Source organism: Atta cephalotes (assembly GCF_000143395.1).
Source record: "Atta cephalotes unplaced genomic scaffold scaffold00055, whole genome shotgun sequence".
In the NCBI taxonomy this organism is placed as follows: Eukaryota; Metazoa; Arthropoda; class Insecta; order Hymenoptera; family Formicidae; genus Atta; species Atta cephalotes.
This window is the reverse complement of record NW_012130119.1, coordinates 471,463-498,646: the sequence shown is the minus strand read 5'-3', so window position 1 is coordinate 498,646 and position 27,184 is coordinate 471,463. Positions and strand designations below refer to the sequence as shown.

At 30.9% G+C, this 27,184-nt stretch overlaps 5 protein-coding genes across 5 annotated transcripts; 2 read left to right on the top strand and 3 right to left on the bottom strand.

The window, feature by feature from the left end:
* Positions 1 to 1,092: 1,092 nt before the first annotated feature.
* LOC105623316 (DDB1- and CUL4-associated factor 8-like) lies at positions 1,093 to 8,562 on the bottom strand. Its single transcript, XM_012204714.1, has 9 exons — positions 8,415 to 8,562; positions 5,271 to 5,672; positions 4,903 to 5,028; positions 4,557 to 4,735; positions 3,850 to 3,987; positions 3,517 to 3,737; positions 2,597 to 2,762; positions 1,514 to 1,634; positions 1,093 to 1,175 (listed from the first exon to the last, which is right to left on the bottom strand). Exons 1-9 carry the CDS (start codon positions 8,560 to 8,562, stop codon positions 1,093 to 1,095), a joined length of 1,584 nt encoding a protein of 527 aa, XP_012060104.1.
* Positions 8,563 to 11,350: 2,788 nt separating this feature from the next.
* Positions 11,351 to 13,732, bottom strand: LOC105623284 (60S ribosomal protein L23). Its single transcript, XM_012204683.1, has 4 exons — positions 13,684 to 13,732; positions 13,396 to 13,479; positions 12,062 to 12,190; positions 11,351 to 11,695 (listed from the first exon to the last, which is right to left on the bottom strand). Exons 1-4 carry the CDS (start codon positions 13,694 to 13,696, stop codon positions 11,499 to 11,501), a joined length of 423 nt encoding a protein of 140 aa, XP_012060073.1. The 5' UTR covers positions 13,697 to 13,732; the 3' UTR covers positions 11,351 to 11,498.
* A 600-nt stretch (positions 13,733 to 14,332) lies between these two features.
* LOC105623283 (acylglycerol kinase, mitochondrial) lies at positions 14,333 to 16,632 on the top strand. Its single transcript, XM_012204682.1, has 8 exons — positions 14,333 to 14,442; positions 14,763 to 14,882; positions 14,951 to 15,341; positions 15,420 to 15,535; positions 15,610 to 15,800; positions 16,043 to 16,180; positions 16,267 to 16,385; positions 16,519 to 16,632. Exons 1-8 carry the CDS (start codon positions 14,333 to 14,335, stop codon positions 16,630 to 16,632), a joined length of 1,299 nt encoding a protein of 432 aa, XP_012060072.1.
* Positions 16,633 to 17,389: 757 nt separating this feature from the next.
* Positions 17,390 to 20,728, bottom strand: LOC105623282 (protein lethal(2)denticleless; the record flags this gene model as incomplete). The annotated part of the gene is made up of 8 exons (XM_012204681.1): positions 20,686 to 20,728; positions 19,945 to 20,189; positions 19,673 to 19,853; positions 19,206 to 19,431; positions 18,908 to 19,113; positions 18,625 to 18,827; positions 18,188 to 18,410; positions 17,390 to 17,991 (listed from the first exon to the last, which is right to left on the bottom strand). Coding segments are annotated over exons 1-8 (1,929 nt in total), but the record flags the coding sequence as incomplete, so codon positions are not given.
* Positions 20,729 to 21,937: 1,209 nt separating this feature from the next.
* On the top strand, positions 21,938 to 25,577 carry LOC105623281 (cleft lip and palate transmembrane protein 1 homolog). The gene is made up of 6 exons (XM_012204680.1): positions 21,938 to 22,060; positions 22,343 to 22,921; positions 23,053 to 23,170; positions 23,247 to 23,450; positions 23,901 to 24,038; positions 24,124 to 25,577. The coding sequence occupies exons 1-6, from the start codon at positions 21,938 to 21,940 to the stop codon at positions 24,882 to 24,884; spliced, it is 1,923 nt and encodes a 640-aa protein (XP_012060070.1). The 3' UTR covers positions 24,885 to 25,577.
* Positions 25,578 to 27,184: the final 1,607 nt, after the last annotated feature.

The following is a 27,184-nucleotide window of genomic DNA, read 5'->3' as shown; positions in this document are numbered from 1 at the left end:
ACGTAAAAAAAATGTGTGCCTCAAAGGATTAAATCTTAATGACACGCAACTTCGATGAAATACGTTCTAAATTCTAAAGTATTACAAACTGAAAATAGTTAATTACATAACAAAATTTTATGTGCAACTTTTTAGTCGCTGTGCGCTTACTCAGCAAAAAATCCCTATATTCAAGTCTTCGTAGAATTATCAAAAAATTAAACGTATTGCAACCTATTATAAAACATGTATTTCTCACTTTCTTCTCTCTTATCACAATCATATACAATATCAAAATGTAGTCTTCGTGTTTGTTCAATATTCAAAAATTGTAATGTACAATAGCAAACTTATGTGTACAATTCGCCTCTAATTATTTCCAGTTCATATAAAATATTAATCGTAACTAAAAAAACGCAGTTTCTTTGATACATTGTGTAGTACATTCCATAAATTCTGCTGTGTAAAATCCAATAAAAATAATTTATTGTAATCGTGAAACGATTAATATGAAAAGTGAAATACGAAAAAATAATTTACAAGCCACTCACACTATTTAACATTAAAAAAGAAAAACAGCAAATGTAAGTACAGTATAAATGATGCGCGATTAAAATATTTATTATTAAATGATTTATATTTTTATTTCCAATTAATTCACTATTTTATTTGCGCATCAATTATTGAACTATATTTATTTGCCATTTTTCCCTCTAATTATGAAAGAATATCTAATGTGTATGCTGTATAATTATCATCAATAATATCAAATCGCATTTATCAAATCATAACTTTAAGACGGAAAATACTCTATTATAAAAATTTGAATATCGATACGATTCCCTAACTTAAAAGCAACAATAATCTAAGAGCTCGAGGGAATAGGCGCTGTTCAGAATGCGCTAGTTGTTCAAAAAAATCTCGATATACAAAAAAATCGATATAAGTTAAATTTATCGAAGAGACGACAGAATAAACAATAATCATTATTATATTTCTTTTATTGAATACTATATTGTTTCAAAATATCCTTGTCTCCCAATTGACTATCATTGACGTTTATCTAGCACCATCAATAAGTCGTCGGAATAATAGTCATCGATATTGGAGATATTATGATCGAAAAGATAATTTGGGTCGGAGAGATAATAATCGTTGTTGCCTCCTTGGTTTCCATTCACGAAACTCCTCAAATTCTAGAAAAGTCACAGAATAGTCAATTTGATATCGACAGATTTATGATATATTACTTTTATGAATTTTCATGACAAAAATTTTGTAAAGTAATCAGAAGAAGGAATCGTTTATCTTGCTTTCTACTCCTCACACTGAACTTGATGGACTTGTAAAGAACAGGAAACTGTTGCATGAATAATTTTATGGTTTAGCAATACAATTAGTCTGTTGTGTTTAACTTAATACATTGCTTATTTTAGGAATTTTTGTGCCAAAAATATTATTTATTAATTATATTGTAAGACAAAGCAACAAAAGAAACGCAAAAAAATTATATACAAATGATTCTTATCTATACCTTCATTCTTGAATGTTGATTGTGCCGGAGATTCTCTGCTTGAAGGCGACCACATCCTAACATTGGATCCATATGTCGTCGCAAGAATGGGAATATGCGGATGACCCACTAAGCAACTTACCTATAAATTAAATTTAAAAAAGTTTAAAAAAGTATGTTATGCATAAACTACAAAAAAAATTATTTATCAAATGTACGAAATAGAAAAACTCAACTCTTTTGCTAAAAAATGTATGATTGCTATCGTACAGTGGCAATTGCTGTACACCAGCTCCTGTATCCTTGTCATAAATGAATATATCACCACAATTGGATCCAGACATAATATATTCACTATTAGATCCGAAAAAATTAATTACCTCTACTGGAATCAGAATACATGAACGACAATACTTAATATCAACTATTAATAAAACAGAATTATTTAAAGCATTGCTTTCAAACATATAGACGAATTTCAAAAGATAAAATCTGTTCGCGTTGCTTGCAATTTTTGCACTAAGTATCTTCTCTTCTTTCGTTTTCTTTCTCTTCAACGCGCGAATATATATTTATTTCACTTTAAGGGCAAAAATTTTTCCAGATTTCAAGAAACGCGAACAGACTTATATACATAAAAAAATTGTTAAACAAAAATCTCAAAATAAAAATTAATTAAAAAGTGAATATTGTTATTTCATGTTTGTTTTTCTCTCTTGAAATATACATAACATAAAGAGATCTAAGAATAAAAAAAATATAAAGTCGAGAGTATAAAATACAATAATGTAATTACATTTTATACGAAACTTTTTCACGTGCACAGACTGAAATGGAGGTTTTTCGTACATATGTTTCCAACTTTCTTCACATGACTTATTGATCCACATTGATTTATCAAATAACAATATACTATCAAAATTGCACAATGCGAGAATTTCTGTTCCATTATGATTATACATAGCGGTTCTTATAAACGGGGACTCATTCTAAACAATTTCAATTACATATGTAAAATTAAAATTCACATTAAAAATAAGCAAATACTATTTCTTTAAGTATTGATAAATTTTTAAGCAATAGGATTGTAACAAACCAACGTACCATGTCATATCTGGACCACAATTGATAAAGCGGCTTTGAAACATTTCGCCGATCATACACCCTCACGCAGAAAGAATCGCCACTGACGCAAAATTCATTACTATTAGAAGGATTACAATGTATACTGTATAGACTAATATTTTGATCTTCTCTTACCACAAGTAATCTATGGATGAACATAAATATATGATTACGTTTATACGGATCGATTTATGCCAAAGTTGTAACATCAATGTTAGGAAACTGATGAATCACTAATTCCATTATTCAGAAGAACAATTATGATTGGCCAGTTTTATAACATCGACTTTATAACTTGGTAAACGTAGTCTATATTATAAAAGATATATATATAAGTGTTAACAAAAAAAAAAAAAAATAAAAACACCTTTATTATGTAACTCAAAGCTTAGTATTGCGAGTATATAAAACTTGTTTTTACTAATGTAGATTAAATTTAATCTTGATTCAACTTATTTTTTCTCTTTTTCTAATCCTAAAAAAGAAAAAATATAAGTTGAACCGAGATTAAAATTAATCTACATTTATAGAAACAGGCATTAAGTCCATTGCAAACAATGTAAGAGTAATTTTAATTTCGGTTTAACTTATTTTCTGTTTTTCTAATTCTAAAAATTAGAAAAAGATAAACAGTAAATTGACCGAGCTAAGTTAATCTTAATTGAATCGAGCCGTAACTGTCATATCCAATGATTTAGGGTACCAAATTACGAGACTAATTGGCATATATACACGGAACGATCCCGCGCTACATTTCGCATACATTTAGCGGCAAACAATATGGCGATTCTTGATACAAACATTAATATTATATGTAGATATTTTGCATGCTATAAACAAAGAGTATATAAAGAATATAACTATTACACATTTGAACTTTTTAGTAACAATGAACTCACTCATTTGGAGTATTTTCTCGGATATCTATGGAAAATACTTTTGAATCAATTCCAGCAGAAAACACCACATAAGGTGTTTCAGGATGCACAGCCAAAGTTCTCGTTTTATGAAAATCCATTATCAGTTTCGATGCATTATGTTCAAGATCTAATAAACGTATAGTACCATCAACATCACAAATGACAATAAAATTTTCCACGTCTAATGGCAACCATATGGCCTAAACGCATACAATTAAAATAAGAAGATTAATTAGAAAAGGAAAAATATAATTAAATCAAAATAACTATTACAAAATATTCTAATACAATACTTTATGTATAAGTACATACTTGCAATATAAAGAAACAATTAATCGTAAAACAGTGACGCTTTTTCCTTATAGCCCAATCCCAAATAGAAACAGAATTTCTACACGCACTCACTAATAAATTTCCTTTTTGATTGAAATTTAAGGCAGTTACGAATTTCTATAAATAACAATCAAATGTTAATACATATCACTAAATAATAATAAAAAAATAACGTATAATGTATGATCCTAAGATAATACATATAACATTGTAAATATATAGTTTAAGGGACTCTCTTCTCCATATGTTGTCAAGGTCATGATCCTGAGTGACCTTGAGAAAATTTTAACCATCGGACGTCACTCGTAAAATAGAAATATTCTATTTTAAAGTGTATTTTACGTTTCATGCGAAGTGACTCCCATCCCATTTCCCTCTCTGCTTGAGGGCGCATGACATTCTAAAGAATATATAAGTGAAAATCGTCCCCAAGCAGACAGGGAAGTGGGATAGGAATCAAAATTTTCATTTTATATAGCAAAAATGTCACGTTGTTTCTTAAACTTCTTTTGTTTATAATTTTTTAACGAGTGATGTCTGACAGTTAAAACTTTCTCAAGATCACTCAGTTATGACCTTAATAATTAACAATATGTCAAGATCAAGATGATGAGAGGAGGGCTCTCCTAAACTACATATTTACCCATTGTATATAACTCAATACATTTACAAGGTGAAGAATTTACCTTATCATTAAGACTATACATAAACTCGAGTCGTTCCATTGCAAGTAAAGAACCATGAAATCTTCTTTGGAATAACGGACTATTACCTATTTGCCGATTTGTCACTTCCGGCACAATGCCAAACCAATTAGGAGATGATTTTTTTATTTCTAAGTAGTTAGTAGACGGTTTCTTTATTCCTAAACAATATACAGAAAACATTTGTTTGTTCTTATCCATATCTTTCTCTTTCTTCATCCAACTTAGACTCATTAGCAATAGAACATTCGTCTAAGTCAGCAGCTATTCAAAATTTAAAATTTTACATTTTATTAAACAAGTGCAAAATTTAAAAAATATAAAATACCTCTTTTATCTTTGTATTGATCAGATTCATCATTAAACATTTCTGATTCTGCTCTGCTAATCTTTAAACTATTTGATGATTCTTTCTGAACTGAATCATTTTCAGTGTAAGCAGATGCAACATTTCCTAAAATTAGAATTTTACGTACACATAATTAACTATTATATATAAAACTATACATAAATATATATTTATTAATATTATATACATTAATATCATTTAATAAATAATTATTAATATATTTATTTAAATATATTTATTTATTGTTGCTCTCTAATATTATTCAACAAGACTTAAGCTCAAATACATATCACAAAATTATAATAGTTATATCTTTGTAATCTAAATTTTATTCCTAGGAAAATTACCTTCAAACACATCAAGGATAGGAGTTTCTCTTGTTACATCATTAAACAAAGAAATGTTCTCAGTATCCCTTGATGTATTTTGTTCCTTGCAATAATTTTGCTGTTCTAATTCATTTCTTTGAAACGTAAGTGTATCATCACTCACTTTTCTAGCACTTGTATTACTCCCACTTTCATTTAATTTCTGTCGTTTACTTGAACTTTCATCTGTGCTACAATTAGATTTTTCTATTGATATCTCACTAGTAGCATGTATTTCACTTTTTGTGGAGACATTTTTTTTAACTTTATTCTGATTTGGATTTTCTAAAAAACCTGTCTGTACTTTCCTAGATTCCTTAGAATCTTTGGTATCAGAAAGTTTCATCTCAGAATCATTATTGGTAACATGTGTTTGACTTTCTGAGTACATTTTATTTTCAAGACTTTATGTTCAGATGTATTCTTTTGATTATCCAAGCTGCTAGCAATTATACCTTTAAATATATACAATCTGCAATTGCAGAAACATAGTTTCTGAGTTATTTGAAAAATGATATAATAGATTAATATAAAATAATTGACTTTTATATATTACTTATATTACCAATAAACATGAAAGAAAAAATAAATAAATCATGCAAATATTGAAACACATCTTAAAAAATAAGAAAATAATTGTCTATCTAAAATCAATATTTATAGAAATCTTTTCTTTTTAACTGAATGAACACCTTGGTATATTAAACAAGAATCAGAAAATATATAAAATTATGATGTATATTTGGGCTGAATTTCCTTATATATATATATATATATATATCCCCTGTGAAAAATCATTATTCATATTAACACAACATAAATTATAAAATTTCTCTGTACTTGCAGTGCAGAATAATAAAACCCAGCCTTGGTAATAACATTGCTATTTATCTTGCAAGTTATCTTGATTTAATAATACTGAATTGATATTTCAAATCTATATCCACAATTCATATAACATTTCAAAAGATTCAAATAAATTTTTATGAAGGCATTCTTCAACTTACCTTAATCAGAAATATTAATAATAAACGAAATATCATAACATAACACATTTCTATTTCTTAATTATACTATATTATAATAAATTAGGTATCATACACAAAATTAATTTATTTCATTGAACTCGACAAATAATCGACGCTTGCGATTCTACGTACAATGAGAATCGCCAGTTGATGACTTGAGGAATCGGTCGTGGTCGACGGGCCTGAGAGCGTCCCGGAAGGATGCTGCAGGCTAGAGGATCGATTCTGTATCTTGAAACGAGGCGAAAATTACAAGTGAGCGAATTTACTAGAATACTAATAATTTCATTAGTCAACATCTAGTAAATTTGCCTTCTTTTGTAATTTTCACCTTGTTTGAAGATACGGAATCAACCTAAGGTTTGTTCGCATGCTCCAACATGCTCCTATCATAGCTCCTACTCATTCCAATATACTCATTAGAGTGAGTAGGAACTATAGCAGGAGCATGTTGGAGTATGCGACGCAATCCTCTAGTCTCTAGGCTATGTTCAGATTCCCATCTGAGTGCCATCCAGGTATCACTTTATCCTTGTTTTATTTATCAAACATTAAACAAAGATGACATGACACTCAGAGAATACCTGAATGGGAATCTGAACACGAGCCTAGAGAAACTCTACTGCACGCATGTCCAATGAAGGGTCTAGGAAGGACACCTGCGGGGATTTTAGTGTGTGCAAGTCCCACATAACTCTCCGTTCCCAAGGGCCGAGAGGCCGAAAATATGCGTAGACGTTTCCCCCACCTTACCAAAAAAGAAAGAATAATTCTAGAATATTCTAGGTAAAAACCCTGGTTTTTCCAAGATTTATCCAATCAATTAATTTTCGTTATTTAATTAATTTTCATCGATTTGCACAATATTATAGTTTTATATTCAAGGTAGGACTCTATATGATGAATAAATTAAATTGCTAACAATCCTTTATAAGTGTAATATTAAATGAATGTTTCGTCAAACGATTTTTTTACGATTTTTTTACGATGTATTATTGCATCTTTAAGAGAGTTTATTTTCAAACACAATTTTTTTTTATTATTTTTTTTGTTATTTTTTTTAGAATAAAAAAATGATAAATTTCAAGCCGGTCCTAAAATTTCAGATTGTCTAGAAATTTTCCCAAACATAATTTCAACATAATTCCAGGATCAAGGATATTCAAGGATCACACAGGATTACGATATCAAAGCTCACCTCAGACTTTTACAGAAAAACGTGGTACACAAACATGATCATACTCCGTTTCGTTCCCACTCACAGTGCTACTGCGATGCAAGTATTGTTATGGCTCTGACACACCAGTGAGATATTAATCGACACGCGATATCCAATGAATATACCTTTAAAATGAAAATATCAGTAAAATTATAAGACCGCACAGGTTCTTGCATAACGCATAATGCGTAGTATATAAGAAAATCAATCAACCAAAATTCTTCTTTTTCATGGAATGGGAGGAAAGGAAATGTGAATTCTGATTAGTTGATTCGCTTATGCACTATGCGTTATGCAAAAGTCTGTGCTGCGGCCTGTACACTCATTGGATATTGCGTATCGCATGCGACGAACATCGCACTGGTGTGCTGGAGGCATAAGATAAACGCACAATTCGTAATCAAACATTTTATCAAACAAGTAATATAAAATATAAAAAAAAATAAAAAACCTCTCTTTTGTATCGATCAAATTCAAGATTAAACATTTCTGATCTGCTAATCTTTGAACTTCTATTTGATGGTTCTTTTTGAGTTGAATCATTTTCAATATTGGCAGATGCAATATTTCCTAAAATTAGAATTATTTTTATGTGCATAATTTACATATAATTATATATTAATATCATAATAATATAACAAATAATTATTAATACATTTATTTATTGTTATCTCTAATATTATTTAAGAATTAAACTCGAATAAATATCACAAAATTATAAATAAAGACCCATATTCAGAACACGCTTACAACGATGTTAGCCCGGTAATATACTAAGTATAATTACACATACTATAAAATTTTAGAGATAAAAACGCGTTCTAGACTAATATAGTTATATTTTTGTAATCTAAATTTTATTCCTAGGAAAATTACCTTCAAACACATCAAGGATAGGAATTTCACTTGTTACATCATTAAACAAAGAATTCCAAGAAATGTCCTCAGTATCTCTTGATGTATTTTGTTCCTTGTAATAATTTTGCTGTTCTACTTTTAATTCATTTCTTTGAAAGTGTATCATCATTCACTTTTCTAACACTTGTATTGTTCCCATTTTCATTTAATTTCTGTTGTTTACTTGAACTTTCATCTGTGCTACAATTAGATTTTTCTATTGATTGTTTATTAATAGTACTTCACTTCTTGAGATACTTCTTTTAACTTTATTTTGATTTGGCTTCTTTAAACAATCTACTGAGATTTTCTAGATTCTTTAGAATCTTTGATATCAGGAAGTTTCACTTCAGAATCATTATTGGTGTTATGTATTTTACTTTCTGAATCCATTTTATTTTCAAGGCTTTAAACGTATTGCTTTGATTATTCAAACTGCCAGCAATTACCATATCTTTAAATAGGCACAATCTGCAATTGCATCAGAAACATATATCTATGAGTTATTTGAAAAATAGATTAATTCATACAACAAACAAGACTTTTGATTACCAATAAATGAATTAAAATATAAAGTATATTTTAATAATTGCATACATTCAAACAAATTTAAAAAGCAAGAAGTGATTTTCTATCTGAAACAGATACATCTATGCAAATCCTCTCTTTTTAAATGGATAACTTAATATATTGAAAAAGATCAAAGAATATGCAAAATTATAATGTATATGTGAGGTAAATTTTATTACGTATTCATTGTAAGTACTAAAAATCCATATATTAGGTGTAGTAAAAAGAAATCCATTATTTTTGCATGAAATTGAATGGAAAAATAATGGATTTCTTTTTACTATACCTAATATTAAAAAGATCCTGCTCTGAGTACTAATTATCAATCATGAAATTTTATCTCTAAGATGGAAAATGAAAAGTGAACATTTTAATTATTAAAGTTAATGGAGAAATTTTTCACTTTTCACTTTTCGTTCCCAGAAAAAGTTTCATGATTGATACCCTGCTCTTGCTGTGTGAAAATTAATTCGTGTAGAATCGTTCATAGATTTACAACTTTCCAACTTTCCTTTCCAACTTTCCGCGAAGCACTATTCCATAGGTTTCCAAGTTTGCATGCAAAACAAGAGTAATTTAATTAAAAAAAAAAAAAAAAATTGACCCTATCCTTCTCCTTTCTCGCGAAGACATTCAATTCTCCAACAATTCTCAAAGATGGGCACAATTGGTATAACATCGTAGCAAATTTAATATGACAGTTTTATCGAGAAAACATTGAACATCCTCTAGAATGCAAATAAAAATCTATTTTACAATATAATCTTTAAGCACATTATGGCTTAGGGGCTGATTCTGTAACTCTTAACAATCATTGATGTTGTTGCGCAGATATTATGTAGAATAAAAAAGCTACGTAACATTAACAACTGTCGTTAAGAGTCACAGAATCGGCCCCTCAAAATGAAAAAAAAAGAGAAAAAGATGAGATAACAAAAATCCCATTGTATAAGAAAAGGCTGAAATGTTGATCTGAATGGAAAACATTCGAACATCTCGACGAGCTCAAACAAAAGAAAAAAAACAGACTATGTTTATAGTTTAATACATTTGTAATTATAAAACTGACCAATAGCTATTCCTCTGAAAAATGGAATGACTGTGATTGGTTAGTTTTTAACTACGGATGATTAAACCCGATCAAGGGTGACCGTGTAAATGTACATAGACGAGCCGTCCCATCATCGGGATACTCACCTTTTCTTTTCTTTTTTTTGTTAATTCCCTATATGGTTTTTCTCACTTTATAAAGAATCAAAATGAAACTGACGAAACGGATCCGAGGATCCAGTAACAGTCTCTTGGTTGGACTGTAGCAATCTCAAAAATTATATAACGATTTTCGATAATAACAGAATCAGGTTCTTCTTCTTCTAGACCTCTGTATAGATTTCCGATCTTTTAACAGAATCCAGTTAAAATAGCATTTCGACACCATTTTGATTCTAAATGCTAATTCAGTGAATTTTCTCATCGCGGTACTTTGTTAATCTAGTGACTTTAGCGAAGTTCGTACGCCAATTCCCAGCCAAAGGGTATATCCACACAAATTTGCATAGCTGCATACACGTATGCATACAGAAAATTATCCAATCGCATTTCTCTTATAAAGTCATACGTAAAATGTGATTAGATAAGATTTCTGTATGCGTATGTCTATGCAAGTTGTGTGGATATATCCAAAGAAGACAAGCTATAAGTTTTGTTTGCGTCACATGCTTCAATATGTTCCAACATGCTCCTGCCATAGTTCCTACTCACTCTAATGAGCGCATTGGAGTGAGTAGGAGCTATGATAGGAGCATATTGGAGCATGTTGGAGCATGCGACGCGAACAAATCTATAGACTGATATTACACATTTGTCAAATTTTTCAATCGTGTTAATTGATTGCAGGACAGAGATTTGAGAAATTCTTTATCCTACAGCCAATCAACAGATTTGAAAAGTTTGTTACATAAAAAACAAATATGTAATACACGAACAAATCTATTGTCAGTAAAGAGCCAACTAATACAATTGACATTGCGATATCGATTCTGTTGTATCTTGTAAAGAGATGAAAATTAGTGAGCAAATTTACTAGATGTTAAATGAAATTATAAATATTTTAATAAATTCTCTCATTTTTATAATTTTCATCTCGTTTCAAAATGCAGGGCCTCTATTCTTGAAAAGAAACATATACAAAATTCTAGGAAAATATTATAGTATACGTAACGTATACCGTAGTATTTCCCTAAACTTTCATATAAGTTTCTTTTCAAGAATAGGGGCCCAGGTGATCAATTATGAACTTCGAAATGAAGTAAAAACAATAAGGTGAAGGAACCCTAATTTATCTTAAAATTTCAAAACAAGGTTTTCTTTTCAATAGAGATTTTGTTACAAATTTTGAACACAATTATTCGTTCACAACAAACAATGAATTCAAAAAAGTACTACTTATTTTCGGATTTATTGTAAAGGACAGTAATTTATACAGGATGTGAATTACGCGATACTGCTGGCATTAGATGCAATCCTTGGCCACAAATCTGCGCATTCCTTCGCAACAGGTCCCGTAATAGCTGATCCTTTCATTTCACCCTTGTTGTTAACAATCACACCGGCATTGTCCTCGAAATATATAAACGTCCCATCCTTCCTTCGAAATGGTTTCCGTTGCCGTATAACCACCGCGGGCATCACTGCAACGATATACACTTGTTTATTCAAAATTCCTCAAAAAAAACAATGTTTCTACAGAAAAAAGAACGGAAGACATTCTTTCGGATAACAAGAGAGTAAAATCTACTACATGCTTGTTTTCCTATTGAATTACTTGCATCTTAGTAAATTGCTAAAATAGTGTCACACAGGGCTGTGTTCAGATTCTTACTCGAATGCCATCCAGGTGTCATTTTAGTCTTGTTATTCATCGAATGTTAAACAAAGATAACATGACATCTGGGTATCTGAACAGACCCAGAACACAGAAATTTTAGTAATTTTCCAAAATACAAGCAATCCAACAGGAAAACATGCTTCGTACACAGCAGACTTAATTAATTTACCCTTTTTCCTAAGTTCAGGCTTTCCCTTCTTCACAGTGGCAACAATCATATCGCCGGATCCCGCTGCTGGCAGGCGGTTCAACCGGCCCTTAATTCCTTGCACTGCAATGACATACAGATTCTTGGCACCTAAAAACAATAGTTTGTTTTGTTACAGAGTTGTTGTTTGCATTGTTACAGAGGAATGTATCATCAGCGGAATAAAAATTAATAAATGAATATATCTGCTGAAGTTAAAAATTATGACTAATATCCACTTCCACCAACATACATTAATTCTAATGTTGATTCAACTTAATTATCATCTTTTTTTAATTCTTAGAATTAGAAAAAGATAGAAGAAACCGATCGAGTTAATGTAATAACATAATATAGTAAAGAGCGTCTTTAGAATCAAAGGTGGAAGTTTCGAATAATATAATATTCTTGGTTCATGAATTAGTCTCAAATATGATTGTGCACCGAAACGTTTGGACGTTAAAACATAATCAATCTAAGATGCTGATAATCGTAAGCCGAAATATTCGGACAATCGTGAGTATATATAATCAAAAATATTATTCGAAACTTCCAATTTTGACCGATCTTAAAGGCGCTCTCTACTATATTAAATTGAAACAAGAGTTAAATTAAAGTTAATCTACATTGATGAAAACAGAAATTAGATTATGATACATTATGTATACAAAACATGTATCATATACTGCAAACAATTTTAACAACTTATTTACATGACTCAATATCTACATAATTAATTCTTTCTCTTGATCCATATATAATTATTATATAACTTTGTAAATATTTGCTTTGTTATAAAGTGTTAAAAAATGTTCAAGAGAAAACAACTATTATAAAAATAATACTAGATAAAAAACAAATTTACAATTACAATATTTTTCATTGATGCTTACAAAAAATAATACTGGTTGCAGAAACTGTCAGCAGAAAAAACTGATCAGTGTTTAGTAATTCTTTAATATGATTGGTTCTTGTCTTTATTTGTTGCTTCTAATTATAAGTATGCAGGAATCAATCATATTGAAACGGCACTGAGCGCTAATCAATTTTCTCTGTTAAACGTAGCTATGAATTATGAGTTACATTTTTTATTAATATTCTTGTTTTTTTTGCTAAATTCTTATTTTTTTGACAGTTCAGTGTGCAATAAAGCTACAGTAATCAAAATTAATCAACAAATTGGGAAACACAAAATAGTCGTAAAAATACTTGATAATCGCAAATGACGGTCAACCATGTGCTCTTCTTGCTCGCGAGGCGTGCAGTCGAGGCCCTTCGAGGTTAGGTATCATGCAAAAGGTATTTCTCAGACTCACCAGTGTTATCGGCGCAATTGATAACCGCACCGACTGGTAGACCCAAGGATATCCTGAACTTGGCTCCAGCCGATCCACCACGTCCTTAAGAAACAACAAATAATATATTAAGACAGCGACTTTAGAAGAGCCATTCTTTTATTTGTGTGAATACATCGTTAACGAAGTAACGTTTCGTTCTGTCACATGCACGAGACGTGCTTTCATCTTCCCATGTTTTCGCTCAGGACTGATGAATCGTCCCGGCATTGATTTTCCCGGATTTTAATTGCTCGAAAACAAACTCACCTCTTTTAGACATCTTGGTATTGGAAAGGAAAACTCGAGCGTCCCCGCAACATTCGTGGCAGAGAATAAGAAATAAGGAATATCTCTAGCTGCAGAATTGTTCCCGGCGGAATTAATTCCCTAATAGCGTTTTCCACTAGGAAAATTAGTGCAGCACTTGATGCAATTGAGTGCAAATCGGTTTACATATTTTCAACGTTAATAAATATTTTAATCTTTTTGAGATTACGAGATTATTGTTGCAACAAAGAATATGCAATTAAAAGGGTTAAATTATTTATTAACAATGAAAATATGTGAATTATTTTGCATTTACAAACATCAGTATTGCACTATTTAACCTAGTGGAAAACAAAAACAGAAATTCCAAGTCTCTATACGTTGTTCTGTTGATTCACCTGTAAATTCAAAAATATTTGCCATGCGGCGAGAGCGACGTAATTTTTCTATTCTACATTTTATATAGAATAAAAATAACATGAAATTGATAAATTATAACGTATAACGTGAAATTCAGAAATCAAAGAATTTGTAGAGAATTAGAATAAATTGCGAGATAAGAGAGATAAAGACGAATCACGTGAATTCGAATAACAGAGAGTGACAGAAAGTGGTTAAACTCCAAATGGTTTTAAGATTTTAATTGACGATGGCTAAGGTGTTGACTTTACTGAAGACGATACGTAATAACTGGAAGAAATCTGTGATAGGAGCCGCGGCCTTCTCGTATGGAATATCATACGGTAAACAAGCATACGAGTGAGTAATAATCATGGGGAACATAACCTCAAACTCTTCTTTAAATTTACAAGCACATTGAGAATTTTTCATTTAGCGACACAAGTTGACATAAATATTGTTTTATCTTTGTTATTCACTGAATGCCAAGAAAGATAAACTTTTTGTATGTCAACTTGTATTATTAAATGGAAATTATTCATTGTAATGCTATATGATATTGTGAATATATTCATTCACAGCTATAAATATAAATTTTTTTTATATACATAAAGTTTAAATATTATAATGTTAAAACTTCATATCATTGATTTTATTATATTAGTGTATTTTATATCTAGTACAGAGCAATTAATGCGTCAGTGTTGTGAGGAAGTAATCCAATACGGAGATGCTTCTTGTTCTACAAATATTAGGCCTCGCCATATGACTGTTATTTTAAATCCGGCTGCTAAAAAAAGGTAATTGTAAGAACTTCAATATTAATATGAAATGTTCATTCTTTGCTGACTTTGTTTTCTCTTTTTAGAAAGGCTAAGAAATTATTTCAGAAGTACTGCGAGCCTCTATTACACTTGGCTGGTATTTCTGTAATTATTATTGACACACAATCAGGAAGCCATGCACGTAATACGATAACGAATTTAGAAACACCTACCGATGCGATTATTGTAGCAGGAGGAGATGGTACTTTGTCAGATGTTATAACTGGCTTGATGAGGAAGTATGAGCACAATCTTCATTCAGCTAAACAATGTCCTATTGGTGTTTTGCCATTGGGAAACACAAATACAATCGCGAGCATATTTTATCGAGGGTATGAAGATTTAATTGACGTACGCCACATGATTGATGCAACAATGGCAATTATTAAGAATAATCTCAAATCGATAGATGCCATTGAAATCAAATTACTGATCGTATGTACTTTTTTTTTATCGCACTTCATTTATTTGACGTAAATCAAATTGCATTGAAATAGAAATTTTTATTTTAAGAATGATTCTGAAAATCCCATAAAACCAATTTATGCTGTTGGAGGCATAGAATGGGGAGCTTGGAGCGATACACATGCACATGTTGACAAATATTGGTATTGGGGTTCCTTACGCAAGTAAATCTCTTAATTTCTTTGAGTGAGACATCTTGTGCCTTTGTCTTATGTTTTCTGTATTTTAATATAAACAGATATGCAGCCTATGTGTTTAATGGTTACAAGTCGAACTTGACTTGGAAATGCAATGCATTAATGAAATATACAAATCCTTGCAAAGGATGTTCATGTTGTTATTCCAAAGATTTGTCTTACAATCAATTTACGAATTCGAATAGAAGATGGTGGCATGCATTTCTGCCAAAGCAGCAAATGTTTGTTTCTGGTAATGAAATCCTGTAAAATTTGAAATGAACTATTCAAGATGTTACTAAAATCAAAATAATAAGATAAAAAAGATAGAGATACGATAAAATATTTCAAGAAATTGTTAAAGAATAAGCTTTATTTATTAAAGAAAGAAGAAAATATTCATCAAATTTATTTTAGTAGCATCTTATATATGTACATATAAATTTAATAAAGATAAAGAATATATTTTGTATTATATAATATAAAATATTTTAGACAATCACGTCGATTATAGTAAAGTAGTGAATGAAGATTGTGGTGTATTTCATGAAATGCCTATTTCAACAACAGAGCTATGCATAAAAACCGAAAATGTATCAGTTCAATCAATGCCTTTATTAAAAATAACTTTAGGTAATAATAACATTTTATATATGTATATTTATTCATTATTTAAAGATTAGGATTAAAATTTAAAATATATTCAATTTTATGTCAAGGCCCAGAAAATATTAGTTATGCCAAATTTGTTGAGAAAGGATGGAAACAAGAAAGAGACAATGAACTGCCAACAAATTTAATATTAGATGCAAAGGATATTGAATTGTATCCTGAAATAGTAAGTCTTTTCTCTTTATAAATATTAAAAATATTTTATATATTAATATATATATATTTAAAATATATATATTTACATAATTATTTCATAGTTATAGCAATCTTAGAGATGACAATAAAATTATTGGTTTCAGATGAACGAAAATCAAATGTTTTACATTGATCATGAAGAATACGAATTGAAGCCGATTCAAATAAGATTACTCCCACAATCTGTAACAATTTTCTGCCCTGAGTTAAATAGTTAATAATACTTAAAAATAATTTGAAATTATTTTACAGCATTTAATGCTCATGTTACAATGAGTTTAGATTATCTAAAAATGGATGGAGAAGAGATGATAGAACATATGTTGAACCAAATTTTATGTAAAAAGTTTATTTAATATATCTCTTCTATAAAAAAAATAATTTATTGGGGGGTACAAAACTATTTCAATTATAATATCGCTAATTTGTATATAATACATTTTATGCCCTAATATATAATGTCTAACATAATGCTTATACTAAAAAATTATGTCAGATCATGTCTATTTTACAACTTACAATCATATTTTAAATGTTAATCTTGAAAACTATGCAAGATACATTATTGCGAGTAAGTTTTAATATCTCCTTTTACACATTTCATTGAATCAGCGTAAAGATTCTTATCATTTTATAAACCAGTCTTTTTTTTCATTAAACATGCTATATTATAAGCAAGTTTAATGACTATATTTCATCTATTTTATATCATTGATCGAGATTTTAAGATTCTTTGCTTTTATAGTGTAAAATAAAAAAAAATTGAAAAAAATATTAAAATTTAATTCGTAAATATCTAATCTGTCGTATCATAAGTTTCACTTATTTTATAATATTAGTGACTAAGATTTTAAAATCCTTTGTCTTTATATTATAAAATAAAAACAAATTGAATCCGAAAAGAATTTCAATATTCAATTCGTGAGTATCGTGAATTATCAAATTCTATGTATATTATTTTCAAGTTGATGGCAAATTATTTTTATTCGAAGATAGATCTTTTTCATTATCTTTACTAATAGCTTTAAAAAAATTCAACAAAGAAACACTTTTTGTTGTTTTTGTAACTTTTTGGGGTTCAGTTGATCGTGACCTATTGGATCTTCGACTAGGTGTTGATTGAGTCTTCGGACTGCTTGAGACTGATGCAGTCTCAGTCTTCTTTTGTTCGTACCTTTCCTTTCTAATTTTCGTCAACCAATCGACATTCTCCTTATACTTTTGAGGTGATATTTCGAGCAAATGAGGCGCCGTTCCATCTATTACAAAATTTGGCAAGTTTAATGTAGGCGAAAAACTAGCTTCATTCGTGCTTGTGGACTGGCTCGTACTAGGTTCGTCAGAATTGTTATCTTTGCTCGTACTAGGAGTCTCGTTACTTGGACTGAACAACCTTCGCATACTTCGATTATCCATGTGAACTCGTTTCGCAACCATCTCGTGGTTTTCATGAATAGGTGATAAAATACTTTTAAATCCCTCAGATCTTGATCCCATCATCATTTGCAGATAACTACGTTTAACAGAATTGTGTTTATTTCCATTGTAATCTTCCTTACTAGATTCGGGAGTCGTAACTATGAAAAACGAAAATATTTCTTTAAAAATACAGAATTTATCACAAATTTTGGAGAACTTAAAGAAAAGTTTCTTTTTTAAATTATTCAAAATTTAAAATCACTGCGATTTATAGTCTCAGTTTTCCAAACTTATTAAATTTGTATCTTTCATTTATTTGCACATAAACCTCCATGTAATAACTTTTATATTTACCTGGAGTAAAAATAGATGCCTTGTGTTCATCTGAACTTGGTGTAGTTTCCTGACAAGTATTCGAGTGTCGAGAACTTGGAGTAGTTTCCAGTTTCATTTTTTCTAAAAAGTATCTTTCTACAACTTCAGCTTGGCCGCGTATTATTACTTCTTTGTTATTTTCTTCATGCTCTAATCCAACTCTCCATATTTTATGACAAGCATCGTCGGAGCAAGTCACTATCTGAAATGATTCTCAGGATTAGATAAGTATCAAACTATTAAATCTTGATTATAATCATTTATATTTTACATTATATTACGCAGTGAGTCTAAGATAACTATGAATATGCAATCAGTACTTTTTAAAAATATTTTCATATGTATAAAATAAGCTTTTTTCATATGTATAAAATAAGCTTATTTAATACTTATAATAATAAACATTAAAATGGAACCTTGGTTTCTCCAGTATTGCACCATGCAATGCAAGTGACTTCGTCTGTATGACCGGAAAGTTTAACTAGTGGTGCGCCCGGTCTGTTAGTGTTCCAAATGTACGCGAGTTCATCGCTGGATCCACTGGCTAGATAGCGACCATCGGAACTCAAACAAGTCTTTACATAATATGTATGATTTTGATGTCCATGATACTCTGCCACTGTTACAAAGAATTTTTTCCGTGATTCTTTTCGTAGAATTAGAACAATATTTTATAATTCAAAGAAGAGAAATATTTACCTGGTTTACGATTATATGACGATATATTATAAGCGTATATAACATTATCCATGCAACTTGCATATAATGTAATTCTAGCCGGACATATTAACAACGAGGAAAAGCCATTTCTAGTGCTATTTCCTGAATAATTCATTAAATGTTTAGCTATCGGCTCTTTCTTGTGAACAGTGTAATTCTTGCGCAAGTCCCATACTTTTAGCAGACTGAAACCAAGAGAGGATATATATATATATATTTTTATATATTTATATATATTATAACTCCTACACAAATACACAATAAGAAGCAATCTTACCCGTCGCCTGCAGCGCACGAGATTAGTGTAAAATCATCTTGAAACACTAAACCAGTAATACTATGCGCTCGTGATGCTTGAGTGTGCGATTTCCGTCTTGTGTTACTGACACTACCATAACTGTGTGCATTAGCAATGCAATTATCTGGCTTAGGTTCATCACTGTGATTGGCTCTGATGTCCCATATCATGATGAAGCCGTCTCTAGCACCCGTTGCAAAGACAGCTAAAAATATTTGAAAAATTCTGAGATATTCCAAATTACACATTTAATTTTTTACAGATTTATTTTTTGCAGATTTATAAATGAACATAAAGAATTAGATCATGAAAGAGATAAAAAAAAGCGTTGATATATTTTTGTCCTTTATATGAAAGATAGAAAGAAAATTTGGCTTTTTTTCAAGCAGCATTTTTTTTCAAAAAATACAAATGTTTGTAACTCATTGATGAGTAGGCCTCTGTACCTCTGTCATCATCGCGAAATACTGCAGTTTTTACGCTTCTTGTATGTGCATGAAAGCATTTAATTTGTTTTATTTCAGGCCCAGTGACATCCCATAAACGTGCTGTGTGATCTCCTGATACTGTAACCAGTTTCATCTCCCCAGGCATCCAGGCAATGTCGAAGATTGCGTTACAGTGTGCCTTGAAAAATATACATATTTCCCGTTAATATTTCTGTGCTGATACTAAGAAACACTATTTTTGTTAAATTGCAATCAAACTCAAAGGCAACCTGTGTTCCCTCTAATGGTAGATTATTTTCATTCTTAATTTTAGTATCTTGAAAAGCGACTTTTCCATCTTCATTTGCCAAGGCAAGAATCTCCTCATATCCTGGCGTGGTGCAGAAACGACATGCAAACACCGGTGGCTCAGGATTGTAATCAACTGCATTTACATTCGGAGTTATTCCACGATATACATCGTCATAGTAGCATTTCAAGCGATAAAGGGCAATGTCGTAATCACATATCATTCCTGAATAGAACATCAAGCAATTAGTGTACTATTAAAATTTAATAGACATAATTTAATCATTTATTTAAATTATTTAATTTATTTTTTCTTTAATTTTTTACTAATTTTCATTTATTTTATTGGATTATTGCAGTAATGGATAATAACAAACTATTTTTATAATATTTTAATTTTCTACAAATATAAAATGTATCAGTCTATCTAGAGTATCATCAAAATTTGCAGATAGAAATAATATTGATAGCAAATTATGTTCTTAGCAATCAATCTTCTCTCATTATAATATATGTCATTAATACTCTATTTTGTAGTTATAAAACGTCAATCAAATTCGTCATTAAAGATTCATCGATTACTCAACATTTAAATTACATTCTAAATTAATTTAAAAAGATCAATCTGACTGGTTTTATTACAACATAGATAACCTGCACTTGTGCAAAATAAACGGTCGTTTAAATCTCCCCATAAGATATATACGCTTATGTTTATTTACCGAATCCTCTCTCCCGTCGTTGAATAACATTTGTTATATTCATTTTGCACTGACATCAATAAAATTCCGAAAATAACGCTTCTAGACTACTACATAATATATATATACAAAGAATTGTTTATACACGCGCGATACTATACGCGGGAAATCTGTCATATTCCATGCGAATGGGCCTGCTTTTATGTAGCGGTTGTAGTTTGTTAAAAAAAAACCGATGACGTCATACACCCGCGCATGCAGAAAGATAATTACTGGATTTGCGATCCATGCTAACGCGACTCGAACTTCAGAGTAAAATGCAAATAAATGTTAAGGTGCCTTTACATGACACTTTATCGTCTTAATGTTTCGATCAATGAGCGCATTCAGCGGACTCAGCAGTTGAATGAACTCGCTGTTATTGATATATTCTTTTAGATCATTCAATCAACATTTTAGATCTGAAAGAATATAATAATAGTGAGCGCTTATTTAACTGTTGAGTCTGCTGAACGCAGCCAATAGTTGCTTTCCATTTGCACAAAAGTGAAACTGAAGATATGGTCAATGCGATGCTGCAAACGCTTTGAAGCGTTTTTTAATTAATCAGTTTGTAAAAGTCTTTCTTCTAATTGGTCCAAATGTTACAAAGCATTTGTGGCGAGTTTTTGACCTGAATCTGCAGTGAGCTGAGTGTTTCATACTCAGATTAATGATGTCATTATTTGCTTAGTTTGGTAAAAAAAGTTATCACATGACAACACAGGTTCGAATCTAACTTTTAAAGTGAGTTTACGAGACTCACTAAAGCATCGATTGGTCTCGCTCTTGTACAGATTATAGGCAAAAACTCAATTAAATCTCACTTGTCAGAATGTAAAAGGAACGCGTTCAACTGAATTATGACGTCACAATTAAGAATTATCTGAGAATTGATGTAAATGGAAAGCAAACTATTTGGCTGCGTTCAGCAGAACGTTTATTTTGCAACTGTGAGAAGTTTTCTTTGCATTGATTGGATTATACTTTAAGATCTAAAGAAATGATTCTATCTCAACAGATAATCATAAAACAAAACTGTTTAACTGAACGCAGCCATTGGTGTTCTCCTCTTTAAGGTCACGTGATCAAAATTGACGCATGATATTCGTTAATTTTTCATCACGTGATCCGTTTAAAGTCGAGCGTCAAGCATCATCATGAAAAGGCACCTTAATTCCGCCATGCATGGGAGTATTGGGAGTGATGGGAGCTGACGATTTGACAAAAAAAGATGGTAGTTACTGGGGATGATCATCGTGACAACGCGGAAGTAGATGTTACAGAAAATATGGATAACAGTCAGCCCAATGGTGAACTAGTTCCAAGAACCGAACAAAATAACGACGAGACAGAAGTGCGTTAATTTGTTGTATTATATTCATTTTGTTTACTCCTTTTTCATGGTTGTTCCACAAGGAAGTGTCTTGAGAATGCACATAGGGAGTTTACATCATCTTTTTAAATTAAACATGAGTTTTTTCTTCTGTTATTTTTAACGAAAGATTGTGCAATACCACATAATTAGGTACAGTCGTGGATATTAAAATTTATTTGTAAATTGCCACGATTTCATGTCGTATCGACATATACGAGTATTTGTAGAGAGTGAATTATAATTTGACGATGTTTCTTGCAGGCGAACGCAGAGAATAATGAGCAGAGGCAGAAGGCACAGCAGTCGCGCTTAGAATCGTTCTTTACCATAACAAAATCCTTAATCATACGAGCTCTTATAATTTATTTTATTAGTAGCCTCTTTAGACGTTCCGATAATAATCCAAAGTCTCCCAATGCCGTTGGCGACGCGCGTTTACAAGCTGTAAATATATTTTCAAATGGAACGTTATTTGACCTTAGTGTTTATCTGTCGGAGTCCGAGAACTTTAAAAGATTTGACGATCGGCAATCTTTGATTTGGTTCGAAGAGGGTTTGGTTTATGGAGATTGGTATGGTGGACCGAATCAGGATGGATCCAGAGTGCTCGAGTACACATTTGTTCCTTCCGGGCGATTAAAGCAAAATGGCTCGATCTACCTGCACGTATATATAACAAAAAGCGGAAAGTCGCCGAATCCCAAAGCTGGCAAAGGTGTTTACGCCGGCGATTATGTATCCTACTCTAGAAAAATGTTAAACAAATATAAGAAAATTAGATATCAGAAAAGGCACAACCTGTTGACTGGTGAGAGCACAGCCAGCAAAGAAGAAATGGCGGTATGTATATTTTAATTACTTTGCCAAATTTGTAGTACCAAAAGCAACCTTTAATGTGTGTACTAATCCAGTGTAATGTGAGTGACTGAATTCACCATAAGTTAATGTTATTTATGTTAAATGTCTTGCAGAAAGCTGAATTAATGGATCAGGAATATGTGTCGCATTGGCATCCAAATTTAACTGTTAATTTAGTGTTTGATGAAACCAACTGGGTGTATGGTCAAGTACCACAGCCGTTGGATGAATGTAAGTTTATAAATATTAGTTACATTATATATGCAGATCTGTGTACTAGAAACATTCCTTGTTGTTCTTCTCTTAGATATACACTTCTTACCTGGTGGAAATTTTTACAAGCCAATACTGTACATGAATGATTTTTGGAACATGCAGCGGGACTATCAACCATTAAATGATACAGTAGAGCATTTGGAACTCAGGTTGACTTACCAGCCACTCTCATTATTCAAATGGCAAATATACGCGGCTCAGTCCGTTAGAAATAAATGGACGTCATCGTTCATGGGTTTGTTATATTTCAAAAATCATGGAAATTAAAACGAAGTTTCTATTACTTCAAATAAATAAGAAAATAGTTAATATAGGGTCGAGAAAATATTACCTCATTCAAGATAAGGTAATATTTTTTATAACAAGTTCTTTTTTCAGTGTTTTAAGATACTGGTAGCATAATTAAATCGACTGTCAATTTCATTACAATATTATTTCAGCTTCAATTTATACGATTGCATTTCAAGTCCGACATTGAACGGTGTGCAATTTATATAATTGAAATATGTATAGAATTTACATATAAAAACATATTAGATACTCCAATATCTAGCTTTAACCGTATTGGCTGTTTTCTTGTTTAATTTACTCATATAATCTAGATTAATTTATTATTGATTTTATTATTTCACTCAAGAAAGAGAGAATTAGTAAGTTTTATCATCTGTTATCATTGTGCACATAGGAGAAGCATCTGACGACGATGATAACGATCAAGATACCCTAAAAGAGACTTTGCTTGAAACGAATCCATATCTACTAGGATTGACTATAATTGTATCAATCTTACATAGCGTATTTGAATTTTTAGCATTTAAAAACGGTAAGCTCTTAAAACTTTAACGAATAATAGAAACGTATATCACATATATTGCACTACCGCAATCTAAAGATCTTATACCTTTCAGATATTCAATTCTGGAACAACCGAAAATCCTTAGAAGGTTTATCGGTCCGCTCTGTGTTTTTCAATGTATTCCAATCTCTTGTCGTTCTCCTTTACGTTTTGGATAACGAGACGAACACGGTCGTGCGCATCAGCTGCGCGATAGGTCTTTGCATTGAAGTGTGGAAGATCAACAAAGTTATAGATATTAATATTAATAGAGAAATGAAAGTATTCGGAATCTTTCCGAAAATATCATTCCAAGATAAAGGATCGTACGTAGAGTCTTCTACGAAAGAGTATGACAGACTTGCCTTCAAATATCTCTCGTGGGCGCTGTACCCTCTGTTGGGAGGATACGCAATTTATTCTTTAATGTATCTGGAACATAAGGGATGGTATTCCTGGATTCTCAGTATGTTATACGGATTTCTGTTGACCTTCGGATTCATCATGATGACGCCGCAACTGTTCATCAACTACAAATTGAAGAGCGTCGCGCATCTTCCATGGCGTATGCTGTCGTATAAATTCCTGAACACATTTATCGACGATATTTTTGCATTTGTGATAAAGATGCCGACGCTGTACAGGATCGGCTGCTTCCGCGACGATATTGTTTTCTTCATATTTTTGTACCAAAGATGGATATACAAGACCGATCATACTCGAGTAAACGAGTTTGGCTTCTCCGGTGAGATGGAGGCGCAAGTATTAGAGAACAAGAAGCAGGCAGCTATTAAGGATCGTCCGAAGGATGAATCAGCGAAGAAAAATGAATAATACTTGATGTGCATAGATTTAGCATCAAGTACGTTATATCATACGTTGTCCCTGAATTAATAAAATGTCCGATACCAAAGGAATATAATTACACACATTGACATTTATTTATACAAATTTCCGCATAATCATGTGTGTACATGTATATTCTATTTTCGAATCTACGTGCGAGCATACTGCGATGTATGGCAAAATAAGAGGCAAAGATAGAAATAAATTCTTTTATCCAAATTTAGAATACGCACAGAGATATTTGAAGGGATTAAAATTGTGGATCTATTCTTTTTTGCTGAATTTCTTGCACAATTTATCTTTTCTCTTTTTTTCTCCGATATGAGAAAGAGAAAAGATGCAATCATTCTGCTAAAAAGAACAGATTTTGTAAAACACGAATAGTATATACAAAAATAGCAGAGATAGCTCTTCGTGAATGTATCTCGCGATTCTCTAACAAGCTGTAAATGTAGGTAGTATGCTCAACACTGTTATCATTCGTGTAAATGTTGAATTGCAAATAGACACTCGTGACTTGCCATGAGAGCATGGAAGAAAACGTTCTACCGATTCGATAAAATCAAATGTCGAATAAAAAAGGGAAAACCCAATTAGCATCGACGATTTCAGGCGATGTTAGTATTCACTTATTATCGAGTCGAGATGTTGCTACGAAATAAAATTGATTTAATTATCATATATCATATGTGTACCTTTTCTTCTGAGTGATAAACTTGGATCCTTCTCATTTGTGTTGCGACATTTTATGAAATCATATAAAAGATGTGCATTAGTGATTCCCTCCTTTTTTTTATCCGAGCATTCAGAATTTTGTATAACGAAGGAAGAAAAAATCGTGCTCATTAATACCATGACATTGATATTACAAATTACATTTAATGTTATATTTTATATTTTCATTAGAGTAATCGTATAATTATCTACCGTCGACTTACTGTCTAATATTTTGGACAATATACATTTATTACATATTGCCATAATGTTAAGTACTCATTTTCCGAATGAGATTAGCGTAATTTCTGAGCATCACCACACATCAAGTGTATGCGGTGCGGAGGCTCTTCGAGCCAAGTTATTACGTGTGATCACGAAGATATTCTGCGATTGTGGAAAATTGAAGATATTCGAGGAGAAAAATAGCGATCCACATATTATAATGGGTCATCGATGTTTAGACTATAAAAGTTATCGTTTATAATAAATATAGTAATTCCTCCTAATTGTTATTTTTATTACTTTTTACTTCGGTGCTCAGAAATTTACAAAATTTTATGCGCGTGAAATAATTGTGTGTGAAAAGAAAAAATACTATCTATATCTTCGAGTTTTGTTCAAGTCGATATTATTTCTTACTTTTACACATCTAATCTCTCTCTCTCTCTCTCTCTCTTTCTCTGCGCGGATAATAAATCTAACGGATGAGAAATAAAATAATTTTACATGTATTAAATAACGATAACGAAACGCGAGACCAGCTAGAAGCGATAACAGCTGGAGTTTTACCAAAATTTTATAACAATTAGATTAGAATGGTCTATAAAGAGAAGCAGGCTGAACAAATTAAATATACAGATTTGACAAATTTCAAATTTACGTTATAAATAGTACATCGATTTTTTGCTATTTTTTTCTTTTTGTTCTTACAAGAAGGCACTTTTCCTTCCGCGCTTATATATTGTTGTTAATAAGCTCGCACGCGCGACAACTTTAATATAATATAATAGAATCTCTTTTTATTCCCTGGCTCTTTTAGCTTTTTTTAATGCTTAGTATTATAACTAAGATAATGAAGAAGATGTATAATTTACAGAAATGGCGATATTGAATGCCATTGACATATTTTTTTTTTGTTTTAAATATTTACATATATCGATATTGTGAACATTTCAAGTAAATATATCTTAAATACCCGAATAAATGCAAGAAAAAAGCTAAAGAAAAAAACGTAAAATTTAAATCTCATTGCTATTTGTGCTCGGAAAGTTCGGTTCACAACGACTCTTACATTAAAACTAGAGATAATTTAACTGAAGGCGTGAGCGTAACTTCTAAAAAATTAAAAAATATTTAATGCGTTGTTTAATCTATACATTATTGACAATGGAAATAATAGCGTCAGAATACAATTTCACGTTTTCTTTTCGCATATATATATATATATATATATATATATATATATATATATATAGTAAGTAATATACTTATACTTATACGTTACTTTAACAACGAAGTAATTAGTTTAGTATTAACGTTAAACGTTAACTTACTACTACTTAATTAATTAA

What these genes read in the sequence shown, in the direction of transcription:
- LOC105623316 (XM_012204714.1), bottom strand. Translation starts at nt 8,562, where the DNA reads ATGATACACTTTCAAAGAAATGAATTAAAAGTAGAACAGCAAAATTAT. An exon ending in TATCCTTGATGTGTTTGAAG is followed by an intron (nt 5,673 to 8,414) that starts GTAATTTTCCTA and finishes AAATGTACTCAG; the next exon opens with AAAGTCAAACACATGTTACC. An exon ending in CGAGAAAATACTCCAAATGA is followed by an intron (nt 2,763 to 3,516) that starts GTGAGTTCATTG and finishes GTTCATCCATAG; the next exon opens with ATTACTTGTGGTAAGAGAAG.
- LOC105623284 (XM_012204683.1), bottom strand. An exon ending in CAATTGCGCCGATAACACTG is followed by an intron (nt 12,191 to 13,395) that starts GTGAGTCTGAGA and finishes TATTGTTTTTAG; the next exon opens with GTGCCAAGAATCTGTATGTC. An exon ending in GCCTGAACTTAGGAAAAAGG is followed by an intron (nt 11,696 to 12,061) that starts GTAAATTAATTA and finishes ATATCGTTGCAG; the next exon opens with TGATGCCCGCGGTGGTTATA.
- LOC105623283 (XM_012204682.1), top strand. Translation starts at nt 14,333, where the DNA reads ATGGCTAAGGTGTTGACTTTACTGAAGACGATACGTAATAACTGGAAG. An exon ending in TATTGGGGTTCCTTACGCAA is followed by an intron (nt 15,536 to 15,609) that starts GTAAATCTCTTA and finishes TAATATAAACAG; the next exon opens with ATATGCAGCCTATGTGTTTA. An exon ending in TTGAATTGTATCCTGAAATA is followed by an intron (nt 16,386 to 16,518) that starts GTAAGTCTTTTC and finishes TATTGGTTTCAG; the next exon opens with ATGAACGAAAATCAAATGTT.
- LOC105623281 (XM_012204680.1), top strand. Translation starts at nt 21,938, where the DNA reads ATGGTAGTTACTGGGGATGATCATCGTGACAACGCGGAAGTAGATGTT. An exon ending in AAAATAACGACGAGACAGAA is followed by an intron (nt 22,061 to 22,342) that starts GTGCGTTAATTT and finishes TGTTTCTTGCAG; the next exon opens with GCGAACGCAGAGAATAATGA. An exon ending in ATTTTTAGCATTTAAAAACG is followed by an intron (nt 24,039 to 24,123) that starts GTAAGCTCTTAA and finishes TATACCTTTCAG; the next exon opens with ATATTCAATTCTGGAACAAC.